The 20305-nt window shown below is 40.3% G+C and overlaps 3 protein-coding genes across 5 annotated transcripts; 2 read left to right on the plus strand and 1 right to left on the minus strand.

The window, feature by feature from the left end:
* The first annotated feature begins 1857 nt into the window (after positions 1-1857).
* On the plus strand, positions 1858-7754 carry LOC102711127 (ubiquitin receptor RAD23b). Of its 2 annotated transcripts, none has more exons than XM_006646903.3 (13): positions 1858-2181; positions 2729-2890; positions 3633-3671; positions 3737-3804; positions 3891-3935; positions 4098-4275; positions 4360-4494; positions 4563-4631; positions 5126-5173; positions 5257-5366; positions 6882-6963; positions 7066-7199; positions 7433-7754. In XM_006646903.3, the coding sequence occupies exons 1-12, from the start codon at positions 2116-2118 to the stop codon at positions 7177-7179; spliced, it is 1116 nt and encodes a 371-aa protein (XP_006646966.2). In that variant the 5' UTR covers positions 1858-2115; the 3' UTR covers positions 7180-7199; positions 7433-7754. The 2 variants fall into 2 exon arrangements, with proteins under 2 accessions (XP_006646966.2, XP_006646967.2); XM_006646904.3 differs by having other exon boundaries at positions 1860-2181; positions 4566-4631.
* A 3479-nt stretch (positions 7755-11233) lies between these two features.
* LOC102711591 (ubiquitin receptor RAD23b-like) lies at positions 11234-16336 on the plus strand. 2 transcript variants are annotated; one of them, XM_006646905.3, is made up of 13 exons: positions 11234-11519; positions 12023-12184; positions 12949-12987; positions 13054-13121; positions 13204-13248; positions 13409-13586; positions 13669-13800; positions 13869-13937; positions 14433-14480; positions 14565-14674; positions 15615-15696; positions 15799-15932; positions 16044-16336. In XM_006646905.3, exons 1-12 carry the CDS (start codon positions 11454-11456, stop codon positions 15910-15912), a joined length of 1113 nt encoding a protein of 370 aa, XP_006646968.1. In that variant the 5' UTR covers positions 11234-11453; the 3' UTR covers positions 15913-15932; positions 16044-16336. The 2 variants fall into 2 exon arrangements, with proteins under 2 accessions (XP_006646968.1, XP_006646969.1); XM_006646906.3 differs by having other exon boundaries at positions 11235-11519; positions 13872-13937.
* Positions 16337-16412: 76 nt separating this feature from the next.
* Positions 16413-18930, minus strand: LOC102712048 (tubby-like protein 4). Its single transcript, XM_040521238.1, has 8 exons — positions 18323-18930; positions 18055-18231; positions 17909-17964; positions 17702-17804; positions 17508-17597; positions 17318-17413; positions 16919-16986; positions 16413-16807 (listed from the first exon to the last, which is right to left on the minus strand). Exons 1-8 carry the CDS (start codon positions 18872-18874, stop codon positions 16732-16734), a joined length of 1218 nt encoding a protein of 405 aa, XP_040377172.1. The 5' UTR covers positions 18875-18930; the 3' UTR covers positions 16413-16731.
* Positions 18931-20305: the final 1375 nt, after the last annotated feature.

Raw genomic sequence — 20305 nt, forward strand, 5'->3', positions numbered from 1 at the left:
GTATAAAAAAAACTTATAAGATGAATGATAAAAAAATATGATAAAAGTTTAACAATGCTATCTATTAAAGTATGGAGAGAGTATATGATTTTACCAAAGTATTTTATAAAATTAATCTATACACATAGCCTATATGCCTCTAACGTAAAAATTTTAAAATTTATTTATAGTCATAGTCTTAAAAGTTTGACTTTAGTCTTGTACAAAATGATAAATATTACATGTATATCCTTGAGAGGTTCTTCCACAAATAATATGTATGCGGTGATCGGATAGACATATATAGCTATGGTTCTTCTGTAGTTTTGACGGCCGCATTATATGTTTAATATATGCATGGTAGAGGCCTAATAAAAATTTATAATGAAGAAGCAAAGTTGTCCCTGATCCAAAAGTAAACAAACATATTAAGAAAAGCTCAATAGTAAGCAACTTTGCTTTTGTTGATTGACTGCTTGGTTAATTATTATTGTTGCTCGATTAAGACCTTGCTGAGCTCCACAACAGTGGTGTAAGTGGACGTACGTGTCCATGCAATCGATCGATCTGTCTCGGTCGCCCTGCTGAATCACATGGCACATTGGTCCTACTTAAAAAAATACTCCATTTAAGTTTTTTATTTATTATCATTAATTTTAAAATCTAAGCTTAATCATTTGGTATATATAAAAATTACAAGTTTTGTGCAAACATACACAATTAAAAGTCGTGGTTAAAGTATACTTATGAATTACACAAAATAATTAATAGTTATGCAAGTTTATTAAAATAAGATAAATATTTAAATGTAGATTTAAAAGTCAACTACACAGAGGAAATATGAAGAAACCAAGAGAGAATTATTGGGCATTATGATAACTTATATGTGTAGATATGTTAGAGAAGCTCGATACAGTTTCATTACTTATAAAGAACCTGCAGACTTGTTATGTAAAACACTTTTATAGTAGTGTTGAGAATTTTAAGTTCTAGTGTATATTAAATATATAATTCTTCCTTCATTTTGTATTACAAGTCAATTGGGTTTTATTATAAGTCAAAATTCTTTAGTTTTTACAAACTTTACAAAAAAAAATATAGCAATATTTCCAACACAAAAATATTATAAAATATATTTAATTGCAGATTTAATAAAATTAACTGATGAACATGGATATTTAAATAGTTTTTCTATATTTTTAGTTAAACTTAAAGAAATTTGATTTAAAAAATTCAAAGTAACATATAAAATGAAACAAAATAAAATAGTACTGTTGCATTCTGTACATTCATTGCAATAGAGATTAGCATACCTAAAAATAAAGTCTTTTACGAAAGGAATGATTAATTGCGAATGTTGTACATAAAACTGTGTTGATTTGCAAAACGATGTTTTTTTGGGATCAAAGCAAATACACAAATAAACTATACTTCTAACGTCCTAAAATAATTTTAACTTTTGACTAGCTACTTGTCTTAAGAGACTATATTTTTTGCGAGTATAGAACAAATATATTGCTGCTTCTTAAAGCGAGAGATAAGTTTATTGGGGGTTATAAAAGTGATGGACAAATGCATTAGAATTTGCTAAAAGTTTTTTTATATCCTTTTGTTGGTATGTGTTGAGTGGGCTAAAAATAAAGCGGAGGTAAAAAAAAACATTTTCTAAATAAGGAATATGCGACACGTTGTTTTAAGCACGAGGTAAACGGGTGGCACGTTTCTATATATGGAACCTAACCCGAACTAACAATTCAGTTTTTTTTACAATTTGGGCCGAGCACACAGACCCATAGAAAAACCATGATGGGCCGGCCCACCCAATCCGGCCCATGAAACCATTGCGTGCAGAGAGCAGTAGGGCCGGAGCCGGAGAGAGCGTCTTCAACCGTGGCACCACCAAAAACACTCCGCCGCCGCCGCCGCCACCGCCGCCTTCCCAGCCCTAGCCGCCGGCCTCCTCCGCCGCTGCCGCCGCCGCCGCCCCTCGTGGTAGGATCGTTGTCGTCGCTGCCCCTGCTTGCATGATCCCAGGGCTAGCGAGCCGGGCGGCCTAAAACCCTAGCGCGACCGGCGGGAGGGAGAGAGGGGGCGTCGCGCGCCTGCGCCTGGGTTCTCCCCGACAACTCCGACGCCATGAAGCTGACCGTGAAGACCCTCAAGGGCACCCACTTCGAGATCCGGGTGCAGCCGCACGACACTGTGAGAATCCCCGCCCGCGCTCCCCCGTTTCGCCCCATCTCCGGGTCGCTTTCGTTAGTCGAATTTGGTAGCATTTCAGCGAATGTACTGCGAGGAAGCCACTGAGTCCTACTTAGCGGGAGTTTGAGCGAAAATGTCTAGATTAAGCTGCATCCATTATCTGCTTTGAAACGCGTAGATTTATACTGCTGCTCACTCCTAGCCCCTAGGTACCTTTCCCATGAGGGATACAGGGATACTATCGTTAAACAAATTTTGTTGGGCGGTGGTAACTGATCAGTTACTATCCGAAAGGACAAGATTGAGTTTAAATGTGCATTTTAATTTTCAATTGTAATTATTCTGGCTGATTACTGGATAGGATACAGATTGTTGATTTCACTGCGAGGCAATATTTCTTGCCAAATCAGTATTTCGTTACGAAAGGTGTTTAGACATTTTTGTCTTGTCTGTTATATCTTTTATAATTATTAAATTATAACACTAATGTTTTTGCCTATCATATATAACATTTTCATGTTCCCGCTGTCTCCTCGCTACGGATCAGATTATGGCTGTCAAGAAGAACATCGAAGAGATACAAGGAAAGGATAGTTACCCATGGGGTCAACAACTTCTGATTCACAATGGCAAGGTTTTGAAAGATGAAAGTACATTGGAAGAGAACAAAGTCAGTGAAGATGGGTTTCTAGTTGTCATGCTGAGTAAGGTAGGTCGTTCATGTGCTGTGTATGATTGGAACTGATGCTGTTATGTAGCATGCTTCATTTAATTCTTTGCTGACCGGATGTTGGGTATAAATAATACAGAAACTGATCTATTAAGGAAAACATGATGATTATCTTACCCATATAAATTGCATAAATAGCTAAACAGTAAGCATGAGCAAAATGGGTTATTGACGATTCAAAAATAATTTATGGATAAAACTTTTATATATATGTTCGTAGGGATATAAAACAAAGGCTGAAAATAAACTAAGATGGGAAAACCTCAAAATCAACTCCAAATTTAAGTTATAAGACTCAAATTTTGGCTTGTAAGTATAAGCATAAATGAAAACATGAGGCTCTACCTTGCGAGGTGTAATTGTTTTGCGGATATTCATTGATGATGAATATGCTTGGAATAGTATTTTGGCCTCATTTAATGCATGGTGGTTTGATGATAATCTGACGTGAGCTTATAAGGAACATGATTAATAGTCCTCTTTCCTAGGTAGCAGCTATAGTGCTATACTACACATTGTTTCTTGTACGTCAGAGTACCAAACTTAGTTGGCACATGACTTGTTTTTATGCTTTTTTTTCTTTGCTTAACATGACTTGTCAGCTGTTTTATCTCTACTGGATTTACTGCTATCGTTATTTATAATCATTTTATCCAGCATTTTCTCTTCTTCTGTCTCTTTGGAAGACGTAATTATTTACTTGATCTCTGATTATCTGCAGAGTAAAGCTTCTGGTTCCAGTGGAGCTTTAACTGCACTGGTAATACTATTCCTCTTGTGTCGATACACATTTTTTTTATTTGCTGACTGCATGATCGGTTATAGGCTTCGAGCACTCCTTCGACCAGGCAAGCACCTCCTCCAGATGCTCCACAACAAGCTACTCAACCCCCGTGAGTGCATTGTTGACTTCCTTCTTTGCCTCTTCCCCATTTATGTAAGGTATTACTCATTAGCTGGATGTTTGATGTTCCTGCAGAGCTGCACCTTCAACAACACCACAGCTGGAAAGGCCACCTGCAGAGTAAGCTTTCTGCCTGCTATCATTTGTATTATGTCTTTTTTGGGGATTTCACTATGGGAGATAGATCTGAAGTGTTCTTATGAATATTGGGTCCACCATTTACTTTGTAATTAGATATGCTTTAAATGCTTGCTAAAACTTATATATTTGCATATTTTTTAGTGACCCTTCAAATGCATATGGTCAAGCAGCATCAAATCTATTGTCGGGAAGCAGCCTTGATACTACAATTAACCAGCTGATGGAGATGGGTGGTGGCAGCTGGGACAGGGATAAAGTCAAAAGGGCTCTACGTGCGGCTTATAACAACCCAGAACGTGCCGTTGAATATCTATATTCTGTATGTTCTGTTCCCCCGTAAATGTTGAACTCATATCCAATTTTCTAATGCTAATAGATAATTTTTGTTTCTCCCAAACATTAGGGCATTCCAGTTACAGCGGAGGTTGCTGTTCCAGCAGGTGGTCAAGGGGCAAACACAACCGAGCCATCTTCTACTACTAGGGAAGCCAGTCTTTCTGGAATCCCAAACACCTCCCCATTAAATCTGTTCCCTCAGGTTTATTTGCTGCTGCATTTTTATTTACCATCATCTGTTATAGCATGTATTTAACAATTGAAATTTAGCAGGGGGGTCCCAATGATGGAGGTGGTGCTGGTGGTGGAACACTTGAGTTCCTTAGACATAACCAACAGGTTGTCATTCTGTCTGTTTTGCCATTTATGATTTTCATTTTTTGTTTGTTATGATTTTCCTGAGAAAATATGTGGTTTTTGAACATGGTGTTTCTTGGCTGTATAATAGTGATGGGTTTGTGCCAACTCACATCTCTTCTGTCTCCAATCCATGTCAAGGTAGCTAACCACTTGCACCATTTAGCTTTTCATAAGCAGCAATGGAGTCAATGTACGCATGAGCAGACACTTCTGATGCTGACCGCATATAATTGTTTCTGGTTTATTGTTTTTATTTTTATTTGATACCCTGTGATCAGTTGTGCTAGAACAGACCACCACAGCACCACACTGTATGGTGTGATTATCAACTTAGTCTAACTTCCATGTCATGTTTTCCTTTTTCGAGGCAGGACTTAATGTTCACATTGTTTTGGTAGACCGAAGTTTCCGTTTGCTATCATTGAGTTATTTCAATTGTTGAACTAACACTGTTATATTAACACTATTTGCAGTTTCAGGCGCTTCGGGAAATGGTTCATACTAACCCACAAATATTGCAGGTATTTTGTCTTGTTCGAGTTGTTTACATGCTATGTCTTATTTTGCATCACCCGCCTAATCTTCCTGCTGGTTCATGTTATAGCCTATGCTCCAGGAACTTAGCAAGCAGAATCCTCAACTTTTGAGGTTGATTCAGGAGAATCATGATGAGTTCCTTCAGTTAATAAATGAGCCCTTTGATGGTGCTGATGGGTATGAACTGTTCGTCTGCTTGATTCAATTCTCTGGTTTCATTTGATAGGTTATATAATTAATATAATTAATTAGTGTGGAATGAAAAATATCAATTATAAACTTGAAATATCATTGGTATGTTCTCTGTCTTGCTTTGTCACAGCTTGCGATTCTGATTTGATCTTGTCCAAATGTCCAATATATCAAATTTACAGTTTTAATTTGGTTGTCTTAATCCTACTGTACTATACTAGGAAAGTAGGAAGTATTTCAACTTTTCATTATCTTTTATGTTTTAAATATGTCATATATCTTGGTATATGGAAATACAAAAGAATTTTACCAAAAAGGTAGTCCTACACAAGGTTGGGAGTGGTTAGGACTTAGGATATGAATTAATCTAAACCTTTTTTTTATTGAATTCATAAACCTATGGTTCACTAGGGTCAATGCATGCTGAGCTCATTGTGTGGATAGGTTATCCATGGATAACCAAATGGATAATCTATTTAGTACTACCTCTGTTTCATATTGCAAAACTTTCTAGCCTTGCCTTAATTCATTCATTGATAAATGTATATAATTTATATGTGTATCTAGATTCATTAGCATCCATATGAATCTAGGCAATGGCAGAAAATCTTACATTGCGAAACGGAGGGAGTAGTAGAAGAGACATATGTGCGTCCCACACGTAGAAATGAATCAAAATTTATACAAAACTGCTCTTATACATAATAAACCATCCCACCAAATTTTAGTCAAATTTGATAAAATTTTGTAGTGTGTACGCGAGTTTAAAAGTTTTAGGTCCAAGTTTATATGTACTAAATGTGTATGAATAAAATGGATAAAATGAGTACAATAACTAGAAGGATTGATTCATAGATCCTAGGTTATCAAGGTTAGAACCATATGATCCATTAAATTTTAAAGGATTGATTCATAGATCCTAGGTTATCAAGGTTAGAACCATATGATCCATTAAATTTTAAAGGATTGATTCATAGATCCTAGGTTATCAAGGTTAGAACCATATGATCCATTAAATTTTAGGGGCACCATTTCAAATCCATTGGAGCATATTATGGATAGGTTCGAGCGGATAAACGGATTGAACCTAACCATTCCCATCCCTATACATACTGTTTTCTGTTAAACAGGTGAACTATCCATAACATGAATAGGTTGAACGGATAACCTTATCCACAACGGATGTTTGAGGATACGGATAAGCGGATAACCTATCGATAACACCTGAATTTTACAGGAACTTCACGGGGAACAACTCAGGCTCTGGAATTTTACAGGCTATTATACATACTGTTTTCTGTTAGACATTGCATTCCCCCTGCATGTTCTTGGTTCTGTGCTCTGGTGCTTCATCCATAACTTCTTTTTTTATAGATTTTCCTCGGGGCTACTTCTACAGTATCATAACGACTTATGGATTGTCCTCAGTACTACTTGTACTTTTGTGCATTACTGGAGCTGTACATCTAATTTGTACTTGCCTGCTCCCGGACGATGCAGGGACTTCTTAGACCAACCTGACCAGGATGAGATGCCTCATGCTATCAATGTCACACCTGAGGAGCAAGAGGCTATTGGGCGGGTATGTACGACATACTCTATTCACTTATTACCTCTTGTTACACAAATACATGGTACATCAAATTACGTAACCACAATGTTTTGGATTATTTTCATGCTTCAGCTTGAAGCCATGGGATTTGACAGAGCACGTGTCATTGAGGCATTCTTTGCCTGTGACAGGAACGAGCAACTTGCTGTAAATTATCTTCTTGAGCATGCTGCTGATGAAGATTAGATGGAATAATTTAAAATCCGGTGAGAACTCTGCCATTTCCTTCACAAAAAAAAACTCTGCCATCTTGTAATTATAACTTTGTATTTTAATATATATGATATATATACCGTGGAGGCCTCCTCCACTGTGATTCCTTCCAAAAAAAAAAACGCGCCATTTCCTGGGTGAATGTTTTCCGGGTCTTTTACTGTAGTTTGGTTCAGAAGAAAGCCACACACTAACATTGATGTTTTTTCTGCGGGGGGCATGACAGCTTGTTCTGAGCACCTGGCCTGAAATTTATCAAGATTGGAGGTTTGCAGCGGCCTGTGATCCAAATTGAACAAGCTGAGATGGAGCTAACAGAAATTTGAATCGACTATATCTTGTACAATACTCGGTTTAATTGCTGCCTTAGCATTCAAAGACATGGCTTAACATTTATTCGAGCATTCGAGCTATCTCTGACGGATTTTCTTACCCATCCGTTTTTAACCAGTGGATGTGAATTGTGATTGGCCACATTTTCTGTCCTATATATCTAAATCACTTCGCGATCTGCAGAGCAGCAAATTGGTTTGCGATTGTGAAGGAAATATCAGTGTCCTGAAAACGGATTCAAGCACTTGTGCGGCAAGAACAGAGAGCTAGTGTGCATTATTAGCCGCTTCTCGAGGATTTTTACAGGAACTATTTCAAACATATAAAATCCCTGCGAAATTCCACCACTCCAGATGAAGTTTGGCAGAAGCAGCTTTTGAAAAAAAGTTGCAGCTGGGAGAAGCTTTTCCAAAGAACACTTGGTAGCAACTCAATGGATACCTACAAGCTACAGCAAGAGTTGCTTACAGTTTGTTCCTTGTGATGGTCATGGCATTGCAATCAGATCTCCAGTGCCCAACAATTAGAATCCAGGTAGGGATTAAAACGGTTGGGAACGGTCGGGAAAACTATCTAACCACGTTCGTTCGTGCATTTTTGTCTTGGGGACGGGAGCGGGACTGTCGGTCGGGAAAACGAAATCGGTTACACGGTATTTCGAAAACGATTCATTTCGATCGGGAACATGGCGATAACGATTAGGAATCTATATTTCAAAACGGGAAAAACAAACCATATAACCACTTCAAATATTCGACGCAACAAATTAGTGTGGATATGATACTAGCATAATACATGAAACAATCGATGAGAACATACAACATCATATAAATTAGTTGATCAACACATACTCATAAGAATATAAGATCATGATAGAGTTCAAAACGGGAATGTCCACAGGAATTATCTCAGGAAAATACGGGAACTGTGAAAACGGTCGGAAAAACACCTCAACCGTTTTCGCTACCGTTTTTGCCGGCTTTTCCTGTTTTTTTCCGGTTTCCTGTTTTTCCTGTCAAAACGGTGTTCGGGCGGAAAAATCAATATACGGTGCCGGTCGGGATGGGATTTTCCCGTCCCGTTTTCATCCCTAAATCCAGGAATGTGCCAACAGCATAGGACGAGCCGACGAGGGCCCTATCTTTTGCCCTAAAATGCATATGCTGCTAGCAAAATTTGAATTTTAAAAATTAATTCTAGAACAGTTTTTGAGGTTACTTTTTTTTCATATTTCTTTTTCAGCACTAGCGTTTACACCATTAACGACACAAATAGCCTTCCTATTTTTCATGAAAAAAAAAACAAACCATCACCTCTTTGCCTGGTAGAGAATGGTCTTATCCTTAACTTTGGGTGTTTTTTCCTTAATAAAACAGCTTTTTTTCCATATAAAGGTGTCTAAAAATTAAAATCTCCATGTTCATTATTTTGTTGCTATCTATATATGTGGAGGATATCAACTCCCGCAACGGGGTGGTGTTAGCCCCCCCCCCTCCAAGTTCGGCTAGGGAGTAGGTCAGCACAGGTACATCCGAAGGTTGCCTGAGCGGATTCTTAGGAAAGACTTGGAAAAGGGTTGAGATGCTATTAGAAGACTGAACTTTGATGAGTTCAGTCTTAGAGAGAATACATTCCAATAAGGTATACAAGTTCATGCTACTCGAATGTGTAATACCCTACTCATGTGTTTCGACCATGGAACTATTGTGAACACAAAGTATTAGTTTTTTTTTTTCTCTTTGGGATCTATCTCCTTTGCATGGTGACGATTTTCACTTTTATAGCCTAAACGGAGCCTACAGTGCCAGCTATCTAATCGAAAAAGCTAGATCTAGTCTTGTCATTGTCCCTTCTGTTGGGAGGGGATATCATCGTTACCTACCACCGTTCCACAAACTCATGGTCCTTGGATACGGTGAAGCAAGGTCTCAGGACAGGTAAGCTCAAGGGTGACTGACACATGTCCTAACGAACTCACATCATCATGGGGTCCTCTCCACCGTCTTGTACCTCGATGAAATGACGAGCGTCGGGTGGTCTAGGAAGACATGTCGTGCACCCCTCATCCTAGGGGGTGGATGTGGCTATACAGACACCCGCAGAGGCCACCACCTCCCAGAGACATGCCGGTGAGCTGGAGCCCGACATCGACATCACTTGTGGAGGAAATGCCAATGTAAGGGTGCACCTGCTTCAGTGCGTTAAAGATATAGATCTTGTAGCTCTCAACATCCTCCTTCTTTAGAGGCATTAAGAACAAGGTAGGAGCCTAGACCCACGTGACCCGACTTGGTCAAGCCCCCGGATCCCTCCCCCCTAATGTAACCCTAAGGGCTGGTGCTCACCATGCCACCTTAGAGATGTATATCTTGTGTTCATACTGGACATGACCTTGGAGGAGATACCGATGTCAGGGTACATCTGTTCAAGCTCCTTGAAGATATATACTACCTCCGTCCCATAATAACGTCATTTTTCGATTTCTATGCCTAATGCTTTGACCATTCGTCTTATTTGAAAAATTTGTACCAAAACTTAAAAAAATTAGTCACGCATAAAGTACTATTCATATTTTATCATCTAGTAATAATAAAAATTTAATCACAAAAAAATTCAAATAAGACGAAAAGTCAAAACATTGTATCTAAAAACTGAAAAATGATCTTATTTCAGGGCGAAGGTAGTATTATATAGGTCTCAACAATCTCCTTCTCCGGAGAAGCATGAAGAACTAAGGGGGAGCCAGAGACCGACCTATTCTAGCCTTGGGGTCCTTTCCCCTATTGTAGACTTGTAGTCCCCAAGGGAAAGGGCCCACCGTTCCACCTTGGAGATGCAGATATTGTAGGTCTCCTTACTCTTCTTCTCTCGAGAAGCATGAGGAAACGAGAAGGTGTTGGGCCCTCGAGAAATTGACTCGTTTGAGCCCTGCGTTGTTGACAGCGTGGGTTGCAACGCAACTTCTCCCAGTAAAGGGGTGACCCTAGGTCCCTTTTCACCAACAATATCACACCTCAAAATCAGGTTATGAATAAAAACAACATATGAATCTATTCACAAACATCTTAAAAGGTCAAATCTCATTAGGAATCCAAAAACATAAATTTGTGGATAAGTTTTAGGGGGTCATCTTTTTGGGTGCTTGAGGGAAAAGGCAAAACGACACATTTGCAAACAAAAAATAATTTATGAATAAAACTTTTATATATGTTTAGTATTCTTACCATTCTAAACCCAAGACTAAAAAATAAACTACAATAAAGCTCCAAAATCAATATCAAATTTAAAATTTAAAATTCAAATTTTCGCTTATAAGCATAAGCATAAGTCAGTCTTGGTGGCACCAGGGCCACCTGCAAGTTTCCCGTAACCAGCGTCACCCTACACCCATACATCTTCTGCTACGTCAACTATCGCATCAGCTAGTGGACGTTATATATTTCATGCCCACTAGTAGGGTGTTGAGAGGTTAGTTTTGCTATTTATCAAAACAAAATTCTGCTTTTTGCAAATTTTGCAAATTTTTATTAAAAAATATAGAAAATCAATGTTTTGTGTACGAGGTAAACGGGTGACACGTTTCTACATCAAACCAAACACGATGGGCCGGCCCACCCAAACTGGCCCATGAAGCCCTAGCCGGAGCCGGACAAAACACGATGCGTCTTCAACCGTACCACAGAAATTCACTCCGCCGCCGCCGCCGCATTCCCAGCCCTAGCCGCCGGCCTCCGCCGACGCCGCCGCCCCCGCCTCCGCCTCCGCCCCTCTTGGTGGGAGCGTTGTCCTCCCTGCCCCCTGCTTGCATGATCCCAGGGCTACCGAGCCGGGCGGCCTAAAACCCTAGCGCGATCAGCGGGAAGGAGAGGCTTCCCGCGCGCTAGCGCCTTGTCCCTCCCGACAACTCCGACGCCATGAAGCTGACCGTCAAGACCCTCAAGGGCACCAACTTCGAGATCCGGGTGCAGCCGCACGACACCGTGAGAATCCCCCGCCCGCGCTCCCCCCATCTCCGGGTGACTTTCGTTAGTCGAGTTTGGTAGCGTTTCAGCAATTTGTGATGCTTCGTTGGAGGGCTCATGTTCTGTGTTACTGACGATAGATAGATTAAGCTGCAGCCGTTATCTCCTTTGAATGTACAGATTTATACTGCTGATCACTCCTTGGTCCCTTTTCCATGAGGGATATAGGGGTACTAGCGTTAACAAATTTCTGGCAGGCGGCGATAACTGATCGGTTACTATCCGAAAGGACAAGATTGAATTTAAATGTGTCTTTTTATTTTAAATTGTAATTATTGTGGCTGATTACTGGATAAGATACAAATCGTTGGTTTCACCGCGAGCCAGTATTTCTTGACAAATTGGTCTTGTGTTTAGATATTTATTGATTGTCCGCTACATCTTTTACATTTATAGCACAATTGTCTTTGCTATCATATATAACATTTTCATGTTTCCACCATCTACCCACCATGGATCAGATTATGGCCGTCAAGAAGAACATCGAAGATATACAAGGAAAGGATAGCTACCCATGGGGCCAACAACTTCTGATTCACAATGGCAAGGTTTTGAAAGATGAAAGTACATTGGAAGAGAACAAAGTTAGTGAAGACAACTTTTTAGTTGTCATGCTTAGTAAGGTAGGTCGTTCATGTGCTGTATATAATTGGAACTGATGCTGTTATGTAACATGCTTCATTTAATTCTTTGCTGACCAGATGTTGGATATAAATAATACAGAAAAGTTATCTATTGAGGAAAACATGATGATTATCTTACCCATATAAATATAAACAGTAAGCATAAGCGAAACAGCTTGTTGCTGATTGAAAAGTAATTTGTGGGTAAAACTTTTATATATGTGTTTGTAGCGATCTAAAAGCAAAGGCTAAAAAATAAATTACAATGAAAAAACCTCAAAATCAACTCCAAATTTAAGTTATAAAATTCAAATTTGGCTTAAAAGCGTAAGCATAAGCGAAAGGATGAGGCTCTAACTTGCAAGGTGTAATTGTTTTGCGGATATTAATAGATCATAAATGTGCATGGGATATTATTTGGCCTCATTTAATGCATGGTGGTTTGCTGATAATCTGACATGGGCTTATAAGTAACACGATTAATAGTCCTCTTTCCCACGTAGCAGCTATAGTGCTATACCACACATTGTTTCTTATTGCTTCTCATACGTCACAGTACCGAACTTAGTTGGCACATGACTTTTTTAATGATTTTTCTTTTTTTAATTTTCATGACATGCCAGCAGTTGTATCTATTAGTATCTACTGGATTTACTGTTGTCATTATTTATAATCATTATATCCAACATTTTCCCTCATGTTTGTACTCTTCTTATGTCCCTTTGGAAGGCGTAATTATTTACTTGATCTCTGATTTTCTGCAGAGTAAAGCTTCAGGTTCCAGTGGAGCTTTAACTGCACTGGTAATACTATTCCTCTTACGTAGATACACATTTTTTTTATTTGCTGACTGTATGATCTGTTATTAGGCTTCGAGTACTCCTTCGACCAGGCAAGCACCTCCTCCAGATGCTCCACAACAAGCTCCTCAACCCCTGTGAGTGCATTGTTGACTTCTTCGCCTCTTCCCCATTTATATAAGGTATTACTCATTAGGTGGATGTATGATGTTCCTGCAGAGCTGCCCCTTCCACAACACCACAGCTGGAAAGGCCACCTGCGGAGTAAGCTTTCAGTCTGCTATCATTTGTATTATGTCTTTCTTGGGGATTTCAATAACTATGGGAGATATATCTGATCTTATGAATATGGGCTCCACCATTTACTTTGTAACTAGATATGTTTTAAATGCTTGCTAAAACTTATGTATTTGCATTTTTTTAGTGACCCTTCAAATGCATATGGTCAAGCAGCATCAAATCTATTGTCGGGTAGCAACCTTGATACTACAATTAACCAGCTGATGGAGATGGGTGGCGGCAGCTGGGACAGGGATAAAGTCCAAAGGGCTCTACGTGCGGCTTATAACAACCCAGAACGCGCCGTTGAATATCTGTATTCTGTATGTGCTGTTCCCCCGTAAATGTTGAGCTCATATCCTATTTTCTAATGCTAATAGATATATTTTTTCTCTGAAACATTAGGGCATTCCAATTACAGCAGAGGTTGCTGTTCCAGCAGATGGTCAAGGGGCAAACACAACCGAGCCATCTTCTACTAGGGAAGCCAGTCTTTCTGGAATCCCAAACACATCCCCATTAAATCTGTTCCCTCAGGTTTATTTGCTGCCGCGTTGTTCTTTACCATCGTCTGTTATAGCATGTATTTAACAATTGAGATTTAGCAGGGGGGTCCCAATGATGGAGGTGGTGCTGGTGGTGGAACACTTGAGTTCCTTAGACATAACCAACAGGTTCTCGTCCTATCTGTTTTGCCATTTAAGATTTTTATTTTTTGTTTGTTATGTTTTTCTTGAGAAAATATGTGGGTTTTGAACATGGTGTTTCTTGACTGTATAATAGTGATGGGTTTGTGCCATCCCACATCTCTTCTGTCTCCAATCCATGTCAAGGTAGCTAATCACTTGTACCATTTAGCTTTTCATAAGCAGCAATGGAGTCAATGTACGCATGAGCAGACACTTCTGATGCAGTGATGCTGCCAGCACATAATTGTTTCTGGTTTATTGTTTTTATTTTGATTTGATACCCTGTGATCACTTATGCTAGAACAGACCACCACGCTGTATTCTGTGATTATCAACTTAGTGTAACTTACATATCATGTTTTCCTTTTTTGAGGCAGGACCTAATGTTCACATCGTTTTGGTAGACCAAAGTTTCCGTTTGCTATCATTGACTTATTTGAATTGTTGAACTAACACCATTATCTTCACACTATTTTGCAGTTTCAGGCGCTTCGGGAAATGGTTCATACTAACCCACAAATATTGCAGGTATTTTGTCCTGTTTGAGTTGTTTACATTGTATGTCTTATTTTAGATCACCTGCCTAACCTTCCTGCTGGTATCATGTTATAGCCTATGCTCCAGGAACTTAGCAAGCAGAATCCTCAACTTTTGAGGTTGATTCAGGAGAATCATGATGAGTTTCTTCAGTTAATAAATGAGCCATTTGATGGTGCTGATGGGTATGAACTGTGTATCTGCTTGATTCAATTGTCTTGTTTCATTCGATTGGCTATATAGTATATTAGTGTGGAATGAAAAATATCAATTATAACCTTGATGAAATATCAATTGTATGTTCTTTGTCTTGCTTTGCCACACAGCTTGTGATTCTGATTCGATCTGGTCCAATTATATCGAATTTACAGTATTAATTTGGTTGTGTTGATCCTACTGTATTATAGCAGGAAAGTAGGAAGTTATTATAGCAGGAAAGTAGGAAGTATTTCAACTTTTCATGCATGCATTGAGCTAGTTTTATCTTATATGTTTTAAGAGAAAATCTAACAAATGCCACTGACAAACACTTAACTCTAAGAAATGTCATCGATGAGTGAGTTTTACAAATTGCCATCGTACAAACGAATTTGTCTAAGAAATGTTATCGTCGCTAGCGTTCCGTCAACATTCCGTAAGTGCTATAGTATGAACAGTGACGGAACTCTAATGGTGATGGCATTTTTCAGAACTTGCATTCGTCAATGGTATTTCTTAGACTTAGACATTTGTCAATGACATTTTTTAGATTATCTCTTTTAAGGGATATGCCAGCCATGTATCTTGGTATATGGCAATATGAAAGAATTTTACCAAAAAGGTAGGTCCTACAGGCCCTGTATGACACAATACTTTTTTCTGTTAGTCGTCGCATCTGCTCTGCATGTTCATTGTTTTGTGCACAATAAATCTGGTGCTTCACCCCCATAACTTCTTCTTTATTGATTTTCCTTGGTACTACAGTAGTACCAAGGAACAAGTACATCTAATTTAGAATAGTATTACCAAGGAGCTACTACTTCTACAGTATCATAACACATTATGGATTGTCCTCAGTACTACTTGTTCTTTTGTGCATTACTGGAGTACATCTAATTTGTACATGCCTTCTTCCTGATGATGCAGGGACTTCTTAGACCAACCTGACCAGGATGAGATGCCCCATGCTATCAATGTCACACCTGAAGAGCAAGAGGCGATTGGGCGGGTATGTACGACATACTCTATTCACTTATTACCTCTTGTTACGTACATACATTATACATCAAATTACATAACCACAATGTTTTGGATTATTTTCATGCTTCAGCTTGAAGCCATGGGATTTGACAGAGCACGAGTCTTCGAGGCATTCTTTGCCTGTGATAGGAACGAGCAACTTGCTGTAAATTATCTTCTCGAGCATGCCGCTGATGAAGATTAGATGGAATAATTTAAAATCCGGTGAGAACTCTGCCATTTCCTGGGTGAATGTTTTCCGGGTCTTTTACTGTAATTTGGTTCAGAAGAAAGGCATACACTAACGTTGATGCTTTTCTGCGGGGGTCATGGCAGCTTGTTCTGAGCACATGACCTGAAATTTATCAGGACTGGAAGTTTGCAGCTGCCTGTGATCCAAATCGAACAAGCTGAGATGGAGCTAACAAAAATTTGAATCGATTATATCTTGTACAATACTCAGTTTAATTGCTTAATTAGCATTAAAATTTATTCGAGCTATCTTGGTGACAGATTTTCTTACCCATCCTTCTTTAACCAGTGGATGTGAATTGTGACTGGCCACATTTTCTGTCCATTCTACCAGTATGTGTTATTCAATTCGTCATGCGCAGAGCATCAAATTGGTAGGATTTTTGCGTCTGTGAATGAAATATCGCTGTCTTTGGCACTGTTTGACCCTTTGTCAACAACAAATTACGGGTATGAACCGGTTTGAAAACTATTTTAAAAAATGAAACGTTTGGTACGCCACAGTTTCGGGTAATATCACATCCTGATAATGGATTCAAACACTGGTGCGTCAAGAACAGATTGCTATGTTGCATTATTAGCCCCTTCTCAAGGCGAGAAGATGCGATAATTGGTTAAACAAAAATCGCTAAATACTCTAAAACAACTAAGGACTTCTTCGGAACGTAGGAATTGCACAGGATTTCTACAGAAACTATTTCAAACCATGTAAAATTCCTGCGAAATTCCATAAATTCAGATGAGGTCTCGCTCACATTTCCATAGCATCATCTCATAGGGTGCAGCATAGCTTGGAGTCGATTGATGCCAGGCAAATGCAGAACGCCTGGTAGCCAGTCAATGGATACCTACAGCAAAGAGATGCTTACGCTGATGAATCTTTTGCTCTTGGACAAATCAGAAATTCAGGATTGTAACCCGCAGTGATGAGACATTTGTTGCTTCCATTTTCAACTTACCTGAAGTCCATTATGTACCTGTTCTTCCCAATCCTACCAAGCTGCAAGACTGTCTGCTTTCCGTTTTCCTGACAAAACAGAAGGTTAATTACAGTTTGTTCCCTGTGATGGTCATGGCATTGCAATCAGATGCTCCAGTGCCCAACAATTAGAATCCAGGAATGTGCCAACCGCATCGGACGAACCGACGAGGGCCCTATTTTTTGGCCTAAAACACATATGCTGTTGCCAAATTTTGAATTTTAAAAGTTAATTTTAGAATGGTTTTCGAGGTTTCTTTTCATTGTATTTTCTTTTTCAGCATTAGCGTTTTAAGTCGCTAAGAACACAAATATAAAAATTTAAACATAAATTGTTATTCTCCGTATTTGGCCAACCTATGGGGCCATGAATTGTTACCTCCAAAGTCATCTGGAAGTTCTTCACTGATGCCTGCACCTTGTATCCCATCCTCCCTGCCCTCTCTCTGAAGTCCAGTTCATACCGCTTTGTCATCTGTGACCAATGCAGAAAGTTTAACGACATGCTATGAACTGGTGTAGCAGGTTGATTCTTTGACATAGTTATCCTGGAGGAAAATTTCGCATACATTGTTGTAGAAAGGAGATCTTGAGCAGAGCTGGTCAGCCTTGATTTTCTTCTCCTGCCAATCCTTTGGAAGTCCACTGATGTGCTGAATCTGTGAAAAAAAAATCGAACATTCCGAAACCAAATGTTAGATTGATGAATTATTCCACTGAATCTCCAATCTCCTCATCTGGCAAAAAAAAAAGATCCAATTACCTGTGCTGAATTGCTGTTCTTCAGATGAATGGATTGGTTCTTGGGAATCCAAGCCCTCATGCTCCTGAAGCTCCCTGTAAGCGTAGTAACAGTAGGCGCAAACCTGCACAAAACCAAAACCCAATCAATTGAACAAAATTCATTCAAAAATCCATACAATCCTTGCTTGAAATGAGCCCAAATGAAGTGGTGGAGATGGAGTCTCACGCCACAACGCCGAGGAGACGCTTCGATTGGGCCTTGATCTCCTCCACCCTGTTCCCCTGCGCCGGCAAGCATGAACATGAACACGAACACCCGTCAATGGCTCGTCGTCTCCATGTGGAGGAAGGAGGAGGAGGTTGTGGTTGTACCTGGCCCCAGATTCGGTACCTCGATCCGACGAGGTTTGCGGCCAGCGTGCCGAGGAAGTTCTTGTCGGAGCTGCAGAAGATGCCGTCCTGGTTCTGCGCCACCACGAACTCCGACCGCCCTCTCCTCCGGCGGTGCCGCGCCACCGCCAGCTTCCGGTCCTGCCGCCCCTGCCCCTCCTGCACGCCGGCGTCCCACATCACGTCGCCGCCGCCGGTTAGGTTGAAGCAAACGGGAGGAAAGAGTGGGATGAGGAGAAGCGGAGCTCACGTTGGTGTAGAGGGAGTAGAGCGCCACGCCTCTGGCGGCGCCGGCGCCGGCCGTCTCCCTGGCGATGACGCAGGTGCACCGCCCGACGTCGAGCGGGAGGGGGCGGCAGAGGAGGGCGCGGTTGGGGAGCGTCGCCCAGGACGAGGCCGGCGCCGCCTCGTTGTCGGAGAGGTCCCACGCCTCGTACGACGACGACGACGGCAGCGGCGGCGGGGTGGGAATCAGCAGCTCCCTCCCCCTCGGCCCCATCCTCACCGGCACCCCCGCCACCGCCGGCAATGGTTCCCCCTTCTCCTTCTCCTCCTCGTCCTTCATGCGAACCTGCAGCGACGACGGCTTCAGCGGCGGAGTCGTCACCGCCACCTTCCCCCGAGCCGGAGGTGTCTTCTTCTCTCCTCCCTCCTTCCACCGCCCAACCTCGGGTCCCTCATTCTCCTTCTCCTTCGACGCCGCCGCCGTCCCGCGAGGCCGTCTCTCGACCGCCGGTGTGGCCGTGCCGGCGTTGGAGCTGATGGCGCGCAGGGGCTCCCGCTTCGCCGGCGGCGCCGCCATGGTAGGCAGAGGCAGAGGTAGCTCGAGGCCTCCCTCTCGTTTCGTCTCCGCGAATGCGCGACAGCTCGGCACGCGACAATGGTGGGGTTGGATTTGGGTGTCGTGGTGGTGATTTGGAGGGAGGGGTTTAAATTTGAAATGCGAGATGGGGGAAGAAAAAAATATATTTATTATAGAGTGCTACGTATCTGTAAAATACTACTCCATCGACGTAAGTATTTACCCGCTGATTCTCATGATTTTAATTATTACAATGATTTTAGAGTTAATCATACACTTACAAAAGAAATATATTCAACTTAAAATTAAAATATTGATCATTGGAATGACTAAAAGAAAGGCAAAATTTGCTATAGGTCATTGAAAAAACACGTAATTAGCCGATAGACACCGGAAGATTACGAATTGGCTACAGGGCACCACAAAAATATGATAATTAGCTACCGGGCACTCCGGCCAATCTTTTATTATTTTTGGAGTTAAAAATTTTAAAAATAACGAGATTGCCCTCGGTGACCAAACCGTTATGCGCCCTCGTCGCCGCCGCTGGGTCGCCGCCTGCTCACTCACTCTGTAGGCTAGGGTTCGGGTGTGACGCAGCGCCGAGACCAACTGAGTCTGGTTCGACTAGATCCAGTCGACATAACGGTTGGCCATCGAGGACAATCTCGTCATTTTAGAATTTTTGACTCCAATAATAATAAAAAATCGGCTGGAGTGTCCTATAGCTAATTACCACACCTTTTGTGGTGCCTTACAGCAAATTCATGATCTTACTATGTCCACGATCTAATTACGCGTTTTTTTTGACTTGTAGCAAATTTTGCCTAAAAGAAAATATGTTGGTATATTCGTGGTTTAAGCTAAACAACTTATAAATATTTATATTTTAAAAAGATACTATTATTAGTAGAACACCATTTACTTTTTCAAGCACACTGTATTTGTTTCTTCTTTTTCAAAATTTTAATATTTTGTCTTCCATATTACTTCGTCCGCCCAAAATAAATTTATTTTTAAATTTTTAGATATAATGTTTGAGTCTTTGTCTTATTTGAATTTGTTTATGATTGATATTTTTTATTTTTATTAGATAATAAAATATAAATGATATTTTATATGTGACTAATTTTTAAAGTTTTTTTCAGAATTTTTCAAATAAAATGGATGATCAAACGGTGGACATAGACATCAACGGATGAATTATTTTTCGGACGGAGGTAAGACCAAACTTCAATACAATTAGTTATAAAAATAAAATTCTTTTTTTGAACTAACCATGTGAGTTTTTTTTTCTTTTTTTGGAGGCAGTAACAACGGTCACCGTCTTGGGGATTGTAGTAGTAGTAGGAGTATTTAACTTTCCGCCTGGGTAATGATTTGGTTTGATTCCCTTTTGTACTCTTCTTTTCTTCCTTGGATTTTGCCATT

The sequence above is a fragment of the Oryza brachyantha genome, chromosome 2, assembly GCF_000231095.2.
Source record: "Oryza brachyantha chromosome 2, ObraRS2, whole genome shotgun sequence".
Lineage (NCBI taxonomy): Eukaryota > Viridiplantae > Streptophyta > Magnoliopsida > Poales > Poaceae > Oryza > Oryza brachyantha.

Coding starts and splice junctions, on each gene's coding strand:
- LOC102711591 (XM_006646905.3), top strand. CDS start 11,454: ATGAAGCTGACCGTCAAGACCCTCAAGGGCACCAACTTCGAGATCCGG. Junction 13,122..13,203: donor CAACAAGCTCCTCAACCCCT/GTGAGTGCATTG, acceptor ATGTTCCTGCAG/AGCTGCCCCTTCCACAACAC. Junction 13,249..13,408: donor CTGGAAAGGCCACCTGCGGA/GTAAGCTTTCAG, acceptor GCATTTTTTTAG/TGACCCTTCAAATGCATATG.
- LOC102711127 (XM_006646903.3), top strand. CDS start 2,116: ATGAAGCTGACCGTGAAGACCCTCAAGGGCACCCACTTCGAGATCCGG. Junction 3,672..3,736: donor GTGGAGCTTTAACTGCACTG/GTAATACTATTC, acceptor GATCGGTTATAG/GCTTCGAGCACTCCTTCGAC. Junction 5,367..6,881: donor CCCTTTGATGGTGCTGATGG/GTATGAACTGTT, acceptor CGGACGATGCAG/GGACTTCTTAGACCAACCTG.
- LOC102712048 (XM_040521238.1), bottom strand. CDS start 18,874: ATGGCGGCGCCGCCGGCGAAGCGGGAGCCCCTGCGCGCCATCAGCTCC. Junction 17,414..17,507: donor GATCTCCTTTCTACAACAAT/GTATGCGAAATT, acceptor CATTGGTCACAG/ATGACAAAGCGGTATGAACT. Junction 16,987..17,317: donor ACTTCCAGATGACTTTGGAG/GTAACAATTCAT, acceptor CTGTTTTGTCAG/GAAAACGGAAAGCAGACAGT.